Source organism: Aplysia californica, unplaced genomic scaffold (genome assembly GCF_000002075.1).
Source record: "Aplysia californica isolate F4 #8 unplaced genomic scaffold, AplCal3.0 scaffold00039, whole genome shotgun sequence".
Taxonomy (NCBI): Eukaryota; Metazoa; Mollusca; class Gastropoda; order Aplysiida; family Aplysiidae; genus Aplysia; species Aplysia californica.
This window is the reverse complement of record NW_004797309.1, coordinates 127,359-143,751: the sequence shown is the minus strand read 5'-3', so window position 1 is coordinate 143,751 and position 16,393 is coordinate 127,359. Positions and strand designations below refer to the sequence as shown.

The following is a 16,393-nucleotide window of genomic DNA, read 5'->3' as shown; positions in this document are numbered from 1 at the left end:
TAAGTGTTTTATGGCGCTTGCAACTGCATAAGGTCATATGAGCACGCGGACCTTCTGTTGCGAGCGCCGTATAAAACCTTATTAAAACAAAGCAAAAAATGGGGTAAATATGTTACTGGTTACTCGTGGTCTTTAAACGGTCGCGTCCACAGTGGTATAAATCACCCCTGTCCTCCAGTAACAGATTATGTAATGGCTCACGAAGCTTTACAAAAATATAGCCTGATAAAAACAATGCAGGTCATTTCTATAGCACCCACTCACGTACAATACAGTCAAGTGGTAGGCGCTTGACAATAATGCCCATGATGTGTGCATTACACACGCTCTTCATGTTAACGATAACACATAAGCAGACACTCATACATCGATATCTCAAAATGACAAAGTCTTATCTGATATTTTTTACTTTTTGAGTAACTTATACATTCTACCATGAGGTCAGAAACCAATGTGCTATCTGCTCTATCAAAATCATAAGATTAAATTCGCAGTCATTGTCAAGATATTCAAAGAATTGCATTCGAAAAAGCTTGACATATTTAGAAACTCAAAATGTTTGACGAGAAATTTCTCAAAACTAGGTACTGAGAAGACAGAACTTTAAATTTGTAATTTTGAGGTAGCATCATTTAGGCCCTACTATCACAGCACAATCAATGAAGATGTGCTCTTCTAATTAGTGTGTACAATGGAGTTACTATGATCGCCCGTCAGAGCAGAACAGAGACAGAGATCAGTCCAGAGTTGTGAATACGCTTACTCAAGACATTTTATTGACAAAACAATCATACCTCAATCAGGAAAACAATGGCATTTATTTACTGCGTTTCTGCTCATCTAGGTGTGTGTGTGTGTGTGTGTGTGTGTGTGTGTGTGTGTGTGTGTGTGTGTGTGTGTTTGTGTGTGTATGTGTGTGAGTGGGTGGGTGCGGGAGTGGGTGTGTGTGGGGGTGGGGTTGTGTGGAGTATGGGTAGGGGTGTAGGAGTGTGTGGGTGGGATGGGGAAGGGGGAGAAGGGGGCTTTTCCACGATTAGAAATTTAATTCTAAAGATTTAGAGGTTTCATTACTATTATGGACAACTTATGAAAACAAGTTTTTTTGTCATTATTAGCAACAACCATGAACAAAGACTTGAGACCCACACTGAAGAGGATTTCATAGATGTGATAAGGTTCACTAAAGCTCTTCGCTGCCGCGCCCGTAGAATTTACCGGCCTCAACCGAGTAGCGCTGTGCCTATGGCCCATAGGATTTACAGGACTATGACATAAATTGTTTTGCTACCAATTATAAGGGAAGTTACTGCTAAAATCTTGTAATTATTATTGAGGTACCTTCCCTTTATGTTTACCTCCATTTCCTCCCATATATATGGATTGTATGAGCATTGTGTAAGGTAGGAAAAGCCTCTTGTCACTTCCTCTTTATCTGCAAACACTCACACGACAAGTATTCCTCTTTTTTTGGTCTCAGTTCATCATTACTCGAATGTGTGTTGTTTATGTTGCTTGGCGCCGCTGTTTGTGGCATTAAGTTACTAACTCCAACTTTTCTCCATTCCTCTCTCAATGAAATCCCCCCAAAATTATATCTTTAGAATTGTGGTTCAACGTAAAATGTACATGCAGAAATTCAAAAGGAAATATTAATAACTAAATAAGTTATGGGAAGTAGAATGGGGTCACCCCTGAGCAGCCTGGTTCATGGGATTTCCCCCGGCACAGGGGCCTATTTACCTGCGGCATTGAGGGGGTTAAATAGAAGGCAATTATTGAGTGAAAACTTAAAGCACATGTGAACTATTTTAAAAGGACAAGCACTATTAAAACTCAATAACAACATATTTTACCTAATGACCGGTCCTTGGAGATCCCCATGTAGATGTGAACTACATTAGAGCAGCATAGAGACTCCAAAACCTTATAAGTGGCTGCTTTTTTCATATCAGGGAGTTCAAAGGTCGTTGCGGCTGCAGAGTAAATATAATCATCAACATGAGGAATTCTGCATATTTTAGAATTGATAAAACTAAAATATAAACACATTTGAAAGTAGGCATATTATATTTTGGGTTATTATTGTTGGGTAGTATAACATATATGAGGTAAAGCATTATGTTTCTAAAGTAGAACATAAAGGGGAAAGCAGGGAGGTCCTTCTTTTACTGACACAACTTTCCCAGTGAAGTGGACCCTTCCTTATAATCCCAAGTTCAATGACAACAAAGTCATGTTCATTCGTTTCCACAGGAAAGGCACACTTTTAAACCCAAATCTAGAAAGCCAGTCTTTTCAGGTATATTTTATTCATATGCCATGTCTCTGGCATAGTCAGATTGTTGACCATTACATATATTACAAGACAAACATCGATCCTTGAACATTTTTTCAAATACTCTAAGAATTTCATCCCCAAAAGATCATCAACAATTTGTGCACTTATAAAATAGTGTCTCTAAACCACAACAACGTCTTCATATCATTTTAAATACTCTTGCTTTCAGAGTATATTTCTTCACAATGCGCATAGCTGCTGTACATAGCTTCTGCATGACGCAAAGTCAGTGAGTGATGATGTCATTAACAAATGCATGCATGGCAAATTTAATCGTTTTGTGAATTAAAAGGCTCTCATCTTTTTGGGGCTGTACGTTACCTTGACATGATTGTAGTCTGGAAAATACAACACCATCACAAGAGAACGTTTTTAAAATTCACTTATCGTAACAACTCTGATTCCCATTGCTCTTATATTAACGGTCCGGAGACTTCAGACAGTGTACAAAGTCACACAACCCACAGAGTGAATCTCCCTACATGGGGTCTGTGTAGGAAATATGTTCATGAAACAGCCGTCATGAAAGCTGGTTTAATTTTATGAATTTAGTACATGACAAACACCTTAAGACACAGGTACATGGTATAATGAAAAGATTGGTGCACTATTATATAAAAATAACAAAGTACGGTTTGAATACTTAGATACACCCTAGTCAAAAACACAACTTCCTCCTTTATAGAAGATGCAAAATTTTGTACAGTGAAGCACCAAAAACATAGCATGCTAAATCCCACATGACACAACACGTGATCCAGTGACAAAGTGTGTACTATCAATAGTTCAGTGGGAATTAGTGTGTTTGAAGCCTCCCCGCTCTCCCCTATAATCTATCAACTTGCTTTAACGGCAAACCAAGAACAGGTGGAAGAAAGAGTGCCCCACAAAAGAAAAGAGCATGGCACAGCCTAAGAGAGATCATATTGTGAGAAGTACAAATAAAGAGATTCTTCACCTTCAACGAAAACAAATCTGTGCTAACGTACCATTACAAATGCTGACCAAAGTCTCTGTGGAGCAGTCCAGAGGAAGACGGTTTGTGTAGATAAACTGTAGCACGGCTAGAATGTCTTTGTAAGACACGTCTGGTAACTTTAGATCACACTGAAAACAAAATTTGGGAACAATACAATGTGGTTTCTTTTTCACCATATAAATGATATAAATGCAGGAAACCCATATATAAATCAAGCACAGATGAAAGAGTTTAAAGAATTGCAAATGCCAAAGCCAAATAGCATAAGTCATGATGATGATGATGATGATGATGATGATGATGATGATGATGACGATGATGAAGATGATAGCTATATTTGGAGCTAAACTTGTTTCCCATTTCAACAGAACAACTTACTTAGATGTTCCAATGTTATTTCAACCAGCAAATATTCCCTAGTTTAAAAAGCGAATAAGATTTTGATTTTCGCACTCACACTCCTGCTGGCCCAGTGTTCTTGGCAAGCTCAATCTATTCTTTCTTTATACCTTTCGAACAGGCAATACCATTATTGAATACATTACTGATTTATATTAGGCCTTTGTCTTTATGAAAATGCAGCATCATATAAATGTGAGGCACCGCGGTGAAATCGGTTGCTCGTCAAAATAATGAAATCAAAGAAATTCAAATTTTTCCCCTCATTTTCCGTTGACCTAAGGCCCAATAAATCAATGCTATTAAAACAAACTTCCATCTACGATCTTTCTTTACATGTCCAACAAATCAGGCATAGTCCATTCAAAAACATTTTTCTCTCCCATAAAAGTTTTCAAAACATTTGACAGAGTGCAGCTTGTGCAACCTTTACACATATTTCAATATCAAAATGATACACAGAAATGAATTATCCAAATACTCAAGGAGGTTATCTGTTAGATCGTTTATGGATCAGATATTGTGAGAGGAATAGTTTTACTTAGATGAGATGTATAATAATAACAGAAAAAGTATCTTAAACAATATATTATGTTTAAGTATCTTAACCAGTATGTTAACAATATGCTAGTCTATAAATTTACCTTTTTCTCCTTTTCTCGTTTAAACATGTTTGCAAAATATTTTGACCTGGCAGCAAGAATAGCTTTATGGGCATACACAGACTTCCCATCTATCTCAAACTTCATATCGCTGTGAAGCTTGTTGTTCACAAGGCTTCCGATCTCCACAAAATATGAACCATCATCAGCTGGCATAACTGCATAGAAAAAAAGTAAAATTTTGAAATGCATTTAAGTCAAAGCAGCATTCTTCATTCTAAATATATTTATCTTACCCATTAATCTCACAACTTATCAATCAATGCTTTCCTAACTTACTCCTTATTTATTTCTGAGAAAATAGAGCCTATAATGAGCTGGATCCTGTGGCAAGCTAAGGGTTTATTAATAGAAAAGAACCCTGAATGATACTTTGTAAGTAAAAGTTTGTCCAGTGTGTTGGGAGCTACAGAAAAAAGAATTTGGGAGTTGAGTCCGGCTAAAAATTAATGACCTTGTTTTAAAAGTGACACTTTAAGATACAATAATAGATTTGTGAAATAACTTCTTTTTTACCCAAATAATTTGAGAGAATTAGCGTACAGATAGAATCCTACTCAGTTCAATCTGCACATATACTTTAAAAAAATAAACAAATTAAACTAGGCCATAAAAACCTATGAAAAACAAAAGTCAAACAAAATCATACATATATATATATATATATATCATATAATATATATATAAAATATCTATATAATATGTATAGTTGTTCTATAACATCCCGAGTATAAGATATACGTATATTATATCTATATTCCATATATATCTGATATATAAGTTATATATATATATATCCCGATATATATATATATATATATATATATATATATATATATATATATATATATATATAACTTAGGACATCAATCTAGAAAAACTCTTCATATCAATGCCTTTTTATCCACATTGTGAATTAAAAAACAGCCCTGTGAGTTTTTATTAGTCTGTAAAGTACCTCTCATACACCAATTCCTAAATTGTTAGTTTAGTAAGAGTTTCACTGCCTTCACAACTACATAAGACCATATGAACGAATAAAACTTTCCAGTTCATTGTTTTCAGGACAGTTCAAAGCATGGCTTGGTTTTATGTAATGGATGGGTTAAAATTTAATGGTAAAATCTAGTTTTAAAAACAGTAATATACATTTTATTAAAATAACAATATTTCCACTTTTGAGTAAAGGCCAATAGCCTTTATAAAATTGAGAATTCTGTTGAGATTAATGACAGAGAACAAATCTTCTAAATTTGTACATTTAAAATATTTCCTTCCAGTCTGTCCAAAGTCTGGACGTTCTATCAGTATGTGTCTAAAGATAAAATCTATTATATTGTATCCAACACAAAAGGGCTTCTCATCTCCCTGCAGGAGGCATTTATTTATCAGGGTGGTATGTTCAATACATAATTGAGTTAAAACAACTTCATTCGTCTCTTCTGAAGAAGCCCAGATATCTACTGTTTTGCTGAAAAGGCATATTTCAATTAAAATAAAAAAGAAATCTTGACCAGAAAATACCTCACCTGCTCCATCTCTGATCCCCACAAGCTCCACAGCATCTATTTCGCACCAGGTAGCCGCAGCCGAACAATCTATCTCTATCCGCAGGACATTAGTTTTCACAACCACATCCTGTGGGCAGTTGAACAATGAACATTATTCCGCTCCTACAGCAATGGACAAATTCATCTACTGATGAAGAACTTTAAGACAGGAAACTTCACGAACCACCAAAGGTTTGGATGATTACTTTTTATTACAAAGGTAAAAATCTGCAAACTCAATGCAAAATCTTTACATAGTTTGAACACTTTCACTCAAGGATTAGAGTTGAAACTTTTTTAATAATTTCATTATATTTCTCATGCAAAATATTTCAATAATTGTTATACAAACTTTAATTTGAAATATCATTTATAACTTAAATTTGATCCAAAGAATGTGAATACCACCAGAGAATTCTACTTGCAAATACAAACAGAAAGTCAAAGGTGTCAATTAAAGGATTAACATACTTTTTTTTCTTCCCCTCAAAATATTTAGAGCACTGAAAAAAAGATTATAAACTTATCTGTAAGAGAAAAAAGACTACAACAACCTTGAGACTGGGAGAAAATATTCTGCTGGCTGTGAAAGTCTGAGGACGACTTGCAGTCCAGAGAGGCACCCACTTTCCCATAGGGTCCTGGGCTTTAACAGCAACAACAGCACCAGGGTTGAAAGTCTCATAAATGTTCACAGCTGTTGGTCTCACAAGAACATCAAACTCTACCTGAAAATGCGAAACGAAGGACATCACAGTCTTATCTGAATTTCATGTTCCACGAATCATGGAGAAGCAAAATATTTCATACAAAAATGTCCTTGTCTTGTAAAAAAAAACAAATACAGGCTTGAGATAATACATTGCGGAGGCTATGAAAGTATACTAAGATGATTCCCCAGAGCCAGTCAAACAACTAGAAAGGAGTGTTAAGTGAATTATAGGTCAAACCAAAATAAAACAGATAACGAGAGCCTAAAAAAAGGTAGACGTCTAAACAGCTGAACAAATAAAAAGAGACAAAATCTACAAATCTGAACTGAGCTGACAAAACACTTTTTTTCCTTCACAGCAGTTTCCATCTAGAAAAAGGATTTTTTGTCACTGTAACCATTTAAAACTTGAGTGATTCCGAAAATTAAATTTTAATTTATTTAAAAAACTAGTCATAGTATCACTTTGATTTTTTCACTCAAAAGGATAACTGATCAGGCTTTCGATTTAGCAAATACAAAATTTAGGTGAGAAAATGAAAAAGGACGTTTTACCAGCTTACGGCAGAAATTTGAAAACATTGTCACAATTCTCCAAGATGGCCAGTAACCGTTAAGAAAAGAAGAGGTTGTCTCAGTCAGGTTGACATCTTCAACAGTATCATCATAATATTTTTAAAATGCAAGGGGGGAATCAGGAAGTGGCCAATTGTATAGGTGATTATCTTGGACCGATGGCCTTTGAATCATATTGACGAAGTAAAGATACATCACCTTCACATTCAAAGTTATAAAGACTTACACTTACCTCGATGAACTGATTAGAATCAACAGTTCCAGATGCCCAGCTTCCATGAATATCACCATGCCTGGGATACACTTTTGGTGGCCCAATAACTTGATTTGCACTCCATCTGCACACAAGCCAAATAATAATTTCTTAACATAACAGACATTTACTGACCGTTTCTCCCAGACAATAAGTCTGCCTCATGAAACCACATCAGTCTATCAATAAAATAACAGACACAGATTTGCTATTACATCTCACTTTATAACACCTATGTCTTTGCTCTTTCCATCTCATTTTATCTGTTCAGTCCATCTTTTTTAATCAGACTCTTACGCCTTATCTAAAGAAAGATGTATACACACACATAAGTATAGTTACCCTTCTTTCCTGGGAATACCTGTATTATTATTATTGAAAGTAGTAGGCTACATAGGGGAGAGCGAGGAAGCTTTGGATGCTATTTTAAGTTTTGCTCCACCACTCGGTTCATGAACAATGTAAGCCGAAGAAAATTCACTATTATTATAAGCCACTGCGCATTTCTACTAACGATGTCAGCTTCATGCATCATGTTATACCACCAGAGTATAACTTCTGAGGTACCTTAAGATGTCCAAAACCACCCCTCTCTGTGGAAGACATCGGACAAACATGAGGGAAACTTCCAATGAAGAGGGGGGACTTACTGTGTGTTTCATGTATCAAATATTATTATTTGAGAGGCAAATGTTTGCCACAGCATACAATACTTCTACCCCATGTTTGATGTGTAAAAATGTATTTCACAATCACTGGAAATCATAGAAAACTGTGATCCAACCATACTTATAAACCAGTTCACTTTTACCCAGATACATGTTGACTTGAAATCTCCCCTTATCATTGTTGCAGAGCTGAGTGGTGCCCTAAAAACAAGCTACTTTTGCAGCCATAAAGAGAGATGAAAAGTATTCTTTTCAACATTAGTTCCCAAGACTGCCAATGTCTTGATTTGGTGAGAGCACTGCATAATTCGTGAAGATGTTCCATTTGCTAAGCTTTTATTGCCATTTCTTTCTGAGTTATCAACTCTGGGTTCGAATCCAAGGGTGTGTCATCTTGAACATGGGCTCTTTGACTTTGATGGGTATTTATGGCTCCCTGTTACATCCTGATGGAGAAGGATCTAAAACAAAATATCTTTCAGGAGTAGACATGATATACTTACGTTGAATCATTATACTGGGAGGAATACTTTCCGACCTTCTTGACCCATTGTTTCACAGCAGATGGATGGTACGGCGGGGGCCCCTCAGCCTGGTAGCGCTGGTTGTACATATCCAAGTCTTCCTGGAGAAAGAAGTGTGATGTCTTCTTTTTTCCTGAGACTTTGGAACAGATCCATGCAGAACAACTATCTCCCCCTGCCCACTCTCATTTGATAACATTACACTGTATTAGAGTAACAAGAGGGAGAGGCTTTAGAATTAATTTTCTATAGTCAGATCTGTTTCTGATAGGATATCCTTATTTCAAAGATAGCAAGAAATGTGAGGGTTTGTATTTAAATATATAGGCCTACAGTGAAATTGTCAAGCTCCACCCATTGTCGAGGAAAAAGTGCAACATGGCCATCTTAGACAGGTGGCCATCTTACACAGTGTCATTTTAATTAACAAAAAATGCATGAGGGGGAATGAGAAGTGGCCATTTGTACAGATGATTGTCTTATACAGGCATGCAGCCATTAGAGAAGGTTTAACAAGCAAATTTTAATCAATTTTGAACATGACTTTGAAAGAATTATTTTCAAAACATGGAGGTAGCAGCAAATGAATGAAACAGTTTTGAGGTAACTGTAAGAGCAGGTTTATATAGTTCTCTGATTACATTTTTATCTGTATTGCGCTTTAACAAGTTCCATACTGAAACAAATAACAACAAAAAAGCCTCTGATTGGGACTCTCTGGTATTTGCATTATATTTTTCTTATAATCAAAATGAAAAGCAACAGATTTATCTTTTACAGAGGGATTTGGAGAGTTCTTGCACCTTTATCAGAGATAACACAGCTCGTGCATAACTGTTACCAAAAATTTATTCAGTAGGCCTATATACCCTTGTATAACTACTTTTATATTCAAAATTATCGACCTACTACCATCTTTCATTAACTTGCTTTGGCAGTTGGAAACTCTAGGAGCAACCTTCATTATTGTCTTTTCTTTTTTATATTGGTGAAAAATATCTCACAACTCTTTCTGAAAAATAAATTGATCACAGCAACATATAATTGGCCTTCCTCTCCCAATCGGAGGAATTAAAATTATTATCTCTTACAAGATAAAGTCAATGAAATCTTCGCAACACTCAGAAAGTTGCCATCATTCCCTGATGTCCCATCAATACACAAAATCATACATTTTTTTATACTTCAGCCAACACATTTAATCAATTTAAACATAACGAATAAGGAATAATTCAACAATTAAGCCTATTATGGCTTTAATCTTTGCATCCCAGTTTAGAAGTTGGGTAGTTGGGGTTTTTTTGTTGCTTTTTTTCAACACTGTTCTATTAAAATAAAATTATTGAAGATATAACAATATTTGTCATGACAATGGGGGAAGATATCATGGCAGGTGCGTGTCAATTTTGTGCACAGACATTATTGGTAGGCCTATAACTTTCAAAATAAAACTTGTTCATTTGTCTTGCCTGTGATGAGAAAAATACCCACATGAACAAGGTGGGGAACACTATATATATAATGATATAACCTTTGTATCAAAAGTATAATTAATGAGAAATTGGCTGCCAATGTTTATACAGCCTAGCTATAATAATTCCACAGCTTGAGTGAGTGACGTACTGTAGGCCTATTTACATATTTTTGTGTGCTTCTGGTCAATGTCTGCCATTAAAATTCAAACAGAAATGTTCTTTTAAATGGACATAAAAGGTGTTGAGCAAAAAAAAAAACCTTTAAAAATTGACCAACGAGCAAAAAAATCATGTTGGCTAATAATTCTTCGATTTCATTATATTATTTTAACATTAGATTCTAAGCGCCATGCACAATTATATATATTGCCACACCTTTAAATTTTGTTTTTCTTGTTTTCTCTGTATTTGTTTGTTTGTTTGTTTTTCTTTATGTAGCCTAGGCCTAACCATGGTATGGACCTACCTATGAAACCAGCCAAGCTCCGAGGTAAACCTGAGCCAAAAAATGTCCTGGAAATTGAAATGATCAAAGATAACAACACATTCAAAACGGGGTTCGTTCGTGTAGCCGAATACAATAACACAGAGTGTGTAGGAGCAGCCAATCTTGCCCTTTCTGGTCACTAGATCACTTAGACATGACAAACTTACTTAGCCTAAACTCAAGAACGCGGGCCGTGTCGTACGGACGGGGACCTGGCCTAGCACCATGTCTAAAGGGATTCTAGTAGCTGAAGCATGAAAAGTTCAGTTATGACATAATTACTCATTACATAATACGTAACCGACCAGAGGGTCAGTCTTTGCACATAGACCTACTCGGAAATATTTAACACTTACCATTGTGCCTTCCGTGTGGTCAGTCAGTCACAGAGTCAATCAGTTGATTATTGACTGAAACAACCCAAGACTCCAGCCAAGAAGTTCAAAGGCCTTTGTCTGACAACGAAAAGCGATACTAAGCTTTGGTCTGACAGGCTCTAGTTTTCTTTCTGACAATAAAGACAACCACAATTTTAAAGTCCGAAGAAGAGAAATAACATTAGCAAGTGCTGTACTGAAGATTTTCGACTTCAACCAATATTTACGATGCGCCTGAACTGGCAAGAGTTCACGCTAAGTATAGTAACTGACTGACTGTAATCGTACGCCGCCATTTTGGCTTGACGGAGTATTGTCATTAGCAACAACAGTTTGATTGGTTCGCTTTGACCCTCCCTCTGGAATTTTTGTTTACATCTGCTTCTGTCCACGTTTGTTCTTGAATGTGGCTTCCGTTCCCCACTCCCTATCCCCCTTTTTACCTGCCCCCCCCCCCCCCCCCCCCCCCAGACTACTACTGTGACTGAGACCCCTTTTTCTGTCTTCTGTGTTTGTTTGTTTGTTGTTGTTGTTTTGTTTTGGTTTTTTTTTGGGGGGGGGTTGTAGGACCTAAGTGTTTTATGGCGCTTGCAACTGCATAAGGTCATATGAGCACGCGGACCTTCTGTTGCGAGCGCCGTATAAAACCTTATTAAAACAAAGCAAAAAATGGGGTAAATATGTTACTGGTTACTCGTGGTCTTTAAACGGTCGCGTCCACAGTGGTATAAATCACCCCTGTCCTCCAGTAACAGATTATGTAATGGCTCACGAAGCTTTACAAAAATATAGCCTGATAAAAACAATGCAGGTCATTTCTATAGCACCCACTCACGTACAATACAGTCAAGTGGTAGGCGCTTGACAATAATGCCCATGATGTGTGCATTACACACGCTCTTCATGTTAACGATAACACATAAGCAGACACTCATACATCGATATCTCAAAATGACAAAGTCTTATCTGATATTTTTTACTTTTTGAGTAACTTATACATTCTACCATGAGGTCAGAAACCAATGTGCTATCTGCTCTATCAAAATCATAAGATTAAATTCGCAGTCATTGTCAAGATATTCAAAGAATTGCATTCGAAAAAGCTTGACATATTTAGAAACTCAAAATGTTTGACGAGAAATTTCTCAAAACTAGGTACTGAGAAGATAGAACTTTAAATTTGTAATTTTGAGGTAGCATCATTTAGGCCCTACTATCACAGCACAATCAATGAAGATGTGCTCTTCTAATTAGTGTGTACAATGGAGTTACTATGATCGCCCGTCAGAGCAGAACAGAGACAGAGATCAGTCCAGAGTTGTGAATACGCTTACTCAAGACATTTTATTGACAAAACAATCATACCTCAATCAGGAAAACAATGGCATTTATTTACTGCGTTTCTGCTCATCTAGGTGTGTGTGTGTGTATGTGTGTGTGTGTGTGAGTGTGTGTGTGTGTGTGTGTGTGTGTGTGTGTGTGTGTGTGTGTGTGTGTGTATCTGTGTGCGTGCGCGTGTGCGTGCGCGTGTGTATATATATATATATGTGTGTTTACTGTATGTACGTGTCGTCGTGAGTGTGTATAAACATTTAAGTACAATTAATATTATATATAAGTTGTGTAAGCGTGTGTGTGTGCGTGTGTGTGTGTGTGTGTGTGTGTGTGTGTGTGTGTGTGTGTGTGTATGTCTGTGTGCGTGCGCGTGTGCTATCTGTGTGTTTACTGTATGTACGTGTCGTCGTGAGTGTGTATAAACATTCAAGTATTCAAGTACAATTAATATTATATATAAGTTATGTGTGTGTGTGTGTGTGTGTGTGTGTGTGTGTGTGTGTGTGTGTGTGAGTGGGTGTGTGTGTGTATGTGTGTGTTTGTGAGGGGGGGGGGGTGGTAGTTGCGTGATCGCACATGTCCATGCTTGTTTGTTTATTTTTGTGATTGTATGTTCTAGAGTGATGGCTCAGGAAGAAAGATTTGTGAGAATTTTAGTGAGGAAGAAAGTATATTTGTGGGAAGGAGGATTAAAAAGTAACAAAACTAAAGAAAAGTTGGCTTGTCTGCAGTAGTCTGCTTTTTATTTACCGACATGGCAATAAGTCCACAACATTTTAAAGTGTTTTTGTAAAACAGTTCATTGATCATCATCAGTAACAGTTCATAATCGTAAAAACAGCGTTGTTGAGATTGTGGCGTGCTTCATCTCACAGTTAAATAATAATAATAGATAGCATTTGTATAGCGCATATCCCCGCTCAACAGCAGGCTCTATGCGCTTTACACTATATTATTACCCCAGCAGACCATAGACCACTCCGAAACATTCTCAGCTTCCCGGGAAGCATACAGTTACCCAACTTGGCAGTGAAATATTTCCCAACGAGTTGCGATCACAATGAATGTAAAGGGGATTGTAAGGGTGAAATTAATACGTTACTCAGAAAGTAACCAAGAAAGGTCAACCACTAACTTAAAAAGAGTATTGTGAAATACAGACTTCAAAGAAGGAGTTTTCAATTGGTTAAAAAACCCAGCAACAACAGGAGTGTCAATTGTTCGACAAGTGAGGACGCGTGTGTTTCCAACTCTCCCATTTTAGGAAAATACTTCGGCTTTCCGCGTGGTGTATAGTGTTAAATCTTGTAACCTATCAGTAAATGTGTGAAAGTGCTGCGTTTTGGCAGGTGTAATATTCGCGGAATTGTTTTCACTTCTGTAAGATGTGATCAACACTGAATAAACACTTTTTAAAAACACAAACCAAATTTCTTTTTAAACGTACAAATATTTACGTGTTCGAAAATGTTCCTATTAAGTTAAGAATAGGATGATACACATATTATGTAGGCCTATTTGAAAAGCATCATCCAGTTATTCCTTGACAACGTGTAGCCTATTACTTACTCTGTATTTTTCTCACCATGTGGCACACTCTTACCTGTGCCAAAATTGGTCTCACCGGCCATAGCAAAAACCACACACTATCTAAATCGTTTTTTCTTCTATTCTATTTTTGAAATGTGCTCCCCTGCAGATACACAGGACATTGATGACGAACGAATTGTTATCATTATCATTATTTATTATTATTCCGGAGATGCCTTTTTGATCGGTTATTTATACATCTGACATACAGTACGCTCCACGGTACAAAAGCAAATCAGTTCAAAGGCTTTAAGGCTTCTTCCCCCCAAATCCGTTTCAAATGTCACATGTGAGTTTTTGCAAACTTAGGATATGACATATACTTCAATTCTATTGGAGTTTACCTCTTTTCAGTATGTTATTACCCCAAACCTGCTACAACTTTTCTGGTTTTTATCTCAGTTTCAAAACGGCCCTGTGAGAGGAGTAACTCTCATGGAATTAAATATAATATATGAATTTCACTTTATCTTTCTAGGGTCCATATTATTTTGTCCATCAAAGGAAAGTATTCCTCCCAGCCTGACGGCTCAGTGACATTTATGTTTGACCAATGATAAGAGATCTGTGCACAGCCTGTACGCTTTAATTATAATGGAAACTCTATTTAACAAATGAGTGTTTTATATGATGTGATGTGGGACTATGGCCTTAAACACTTAATGAACTTACTATAAGTATTACAGACGTTAACTATTAATTGTCCTTAAGGGCTGATGGGGCACCTGAGGGCTATCTCGGTTATTACAAACCCCGGAGAGCGCATATTTGCTGTGGGACAACATGTATTATAGGAGATTAAAATATATTGTTAAAAAAAGTAAATCTCGTTCGGTTGCCATGGAAACGGCGGCCATATTGGATTTTTGCATACGTATTTTGTTCACTTGTTTTTCAACAAATACACACTTTTAATTTGGCACGTTCGTAGGAAAAGTATGGATCTAAATATTGGCTCGAGGAATTTTGGATATATGCTTTAGTTTTCTTTTTATGGCACTTATAAATAGGCTTATTGAATAACTAAGAATAAAACGAAACATCAGGCGTTCTGAGGCTATTTATTTTTAAAAAACTACAAGTGCAATAAAAAATTCATCATACCACCGTTTAGAGCTAGTTGTTGTTAACATTCTGTGAAAGTTACATATCAATTGAATAAAGAAACAAAGCATGAAAAAGGGATTATGTGCGTGAAAGTAGCATTTTGAGAAAACGGCCGATAAAGGTAAGAAAAAGCCAAAACAATTCTCTTTCCAGCAAAAACCTTCAAAAGATATTTCAAACTAAAACATAGCAACTACTTGATAATATTAACACAGCAGACATAGAAAGGGAGTTTGCTACTAAAACTGAAGCATAATAATATAAGCGGTACAAAACATGCTTTTCGAGACAAAAAGTGGCAATTACTTTCTTTTTTAAAGTCTCTACCCACTGCTCTAAAATCCCTTCAAACACCACTTACACACGCTTACATACGTTTCAGGGCATTGTTCAGGAAATATCCAGGAAATATAATAAGTGACAAACCCAGTTTTCATAATTTCACCCTAAAACACAATATTTAGATGCCCCAACAGACCAAAAGCAAAGATGTGGCACAAATTGAACCATCATACATACACAGATCAGGAACACGAACTTGCGTTTTTCATCGCATGCATGTTGTTGTTCATTTTTTTATGCTTCAGACAAAGAAAACAGAACAGAAAACTCTGGATAAATAAGGAAGTTTAGTTATTTTTTAAAGTGTCCCAAAACAACGCATCTTCAGGCGTTGTGCGTCCTCATTGAGTTGCTTTAAGAAGAACCCTTAACCTTAAAAACGAAGACAACGCCATTATTATTAAAAGAATATCTCGGCACAACAGTTCTGGATACAGGCTCCCATTTGCCCTTCTGTGTCAGTTCCTTCATATGGGGTTCCAGACGATCTTTGTATTCTGCCACGGAGCTCAAGTATTGCTCTCTCATAACTATCACCACATAGCCACCTGAGAGATAACAAACAAACAAACAAAATAAAATAAAATACATACAATGTATATATTTCCAAAAATAATCTATAGAATGAATGAACAAACACGCTATAGAGTCAATTTATGAATAAATAATACAACTAAAACATTGTAAATATGGCTTGGGAATTCATAGTAATGTAATCGCTTTAAGGTAATCGGTATTCAAAAAGAATTAAATTGTCTGACTCTCTTTTTTTTTGATTAGGCTAAAGAGCGTGGGGGAAGATGGCTAGGAGGGAGATGAAAAGGGTCAGGGAGGGGGAAACTTTTTATACGGTTTTAAGAAAGACCAAAAGGAGCAGTTAAATCTCAAACAGCCAGATGAAGCAATTAAAGATTTCTCAGCAGTTTAATTTTCTTCACTTCCAATATATGCTCTGTCTGTCTGCCTGTCTGTCTGTCTGTCTGTCTGTCTGTCTGTCTGTCTGTCTGTCTGTCTGTCTG

General features: G+C 36.4%; 2 protein-coding genes across 3 annotated transcripts in view; both read right to left on the bottom strand.

Moving 5' to 3' along the window:
* LOC101863723 (F-box/LRR-repeat protein 4) overlaps nucleotides 1-11,322 on the bottom strand; it is a 15,321-nt gene extending 3,999 nt beyond the window's left edge. The window contains exons 1-9 of one of the 2 annotated variants that reach the window (XM_005091984.3): nucleotides 10,980-11,322; nucleotides 10,603-10,649; nucleotides 8,641-8,762; nucleotides 7,449-7,554; nucleotides 6,483-6,656; nucleotides 5,908-6,016; nucleotides 4,361-4,536; nucleotides 3,328-3,445; nucleotides 1,854-1,973 (exon numbers count right to left, since the gene is read on the bottom strand). In XM_005091984.3, the coding sequence (XP_005092041.1) occupies nucleotides 1,854-1,973; nucleotides 3,328-3,445; nucleotides 4,361-4,536; nucleotides 5,908-6,016; nucleotides 6,483-6,656; nucleotides 7,449-7,554; nucleotides 8,641-8,750 (913 nt within the window). In that variant the 5' untranslated portion in view covers nucleotides 8,751-8,762; nucleotides 10,603-10,649; nucleotides 10,980-11,322. The remainder of the gene's footprint in view (nucleotides 1-1,853; nucleotides 1,974-3,327; nucleotides 3,446-4,360; nucleotides 4,537-5,907; nucleotides 6,017-6,482; nucleotides 6,657-7,448; nucleotides 7,555-8,640; nucleotides 8,763-10,602; nucleotides 10,650-10,979) is intronic. The other variant, XM_005091983.3, reaches the window with a different exon arrangement.
* A 1,729-nt stretch (nucleotides 11,323-13,051) lies between these two features.
* The window catches only part of LOC101863490, a gene marked incomplete in the record, with an annotated part of 16,682 nt that continues 13,340 nt past the window's right edge, over nucleotides 13,052-16,393 (bottom strand). Inside the window, 1 exon segment of the mRNA XM_005091982.2 lies at nucleotides 13,052-15,922. Coding sequence (XP_005092039.2) covers nucleotides 15,729-15,922 — 194 coding nt within the window.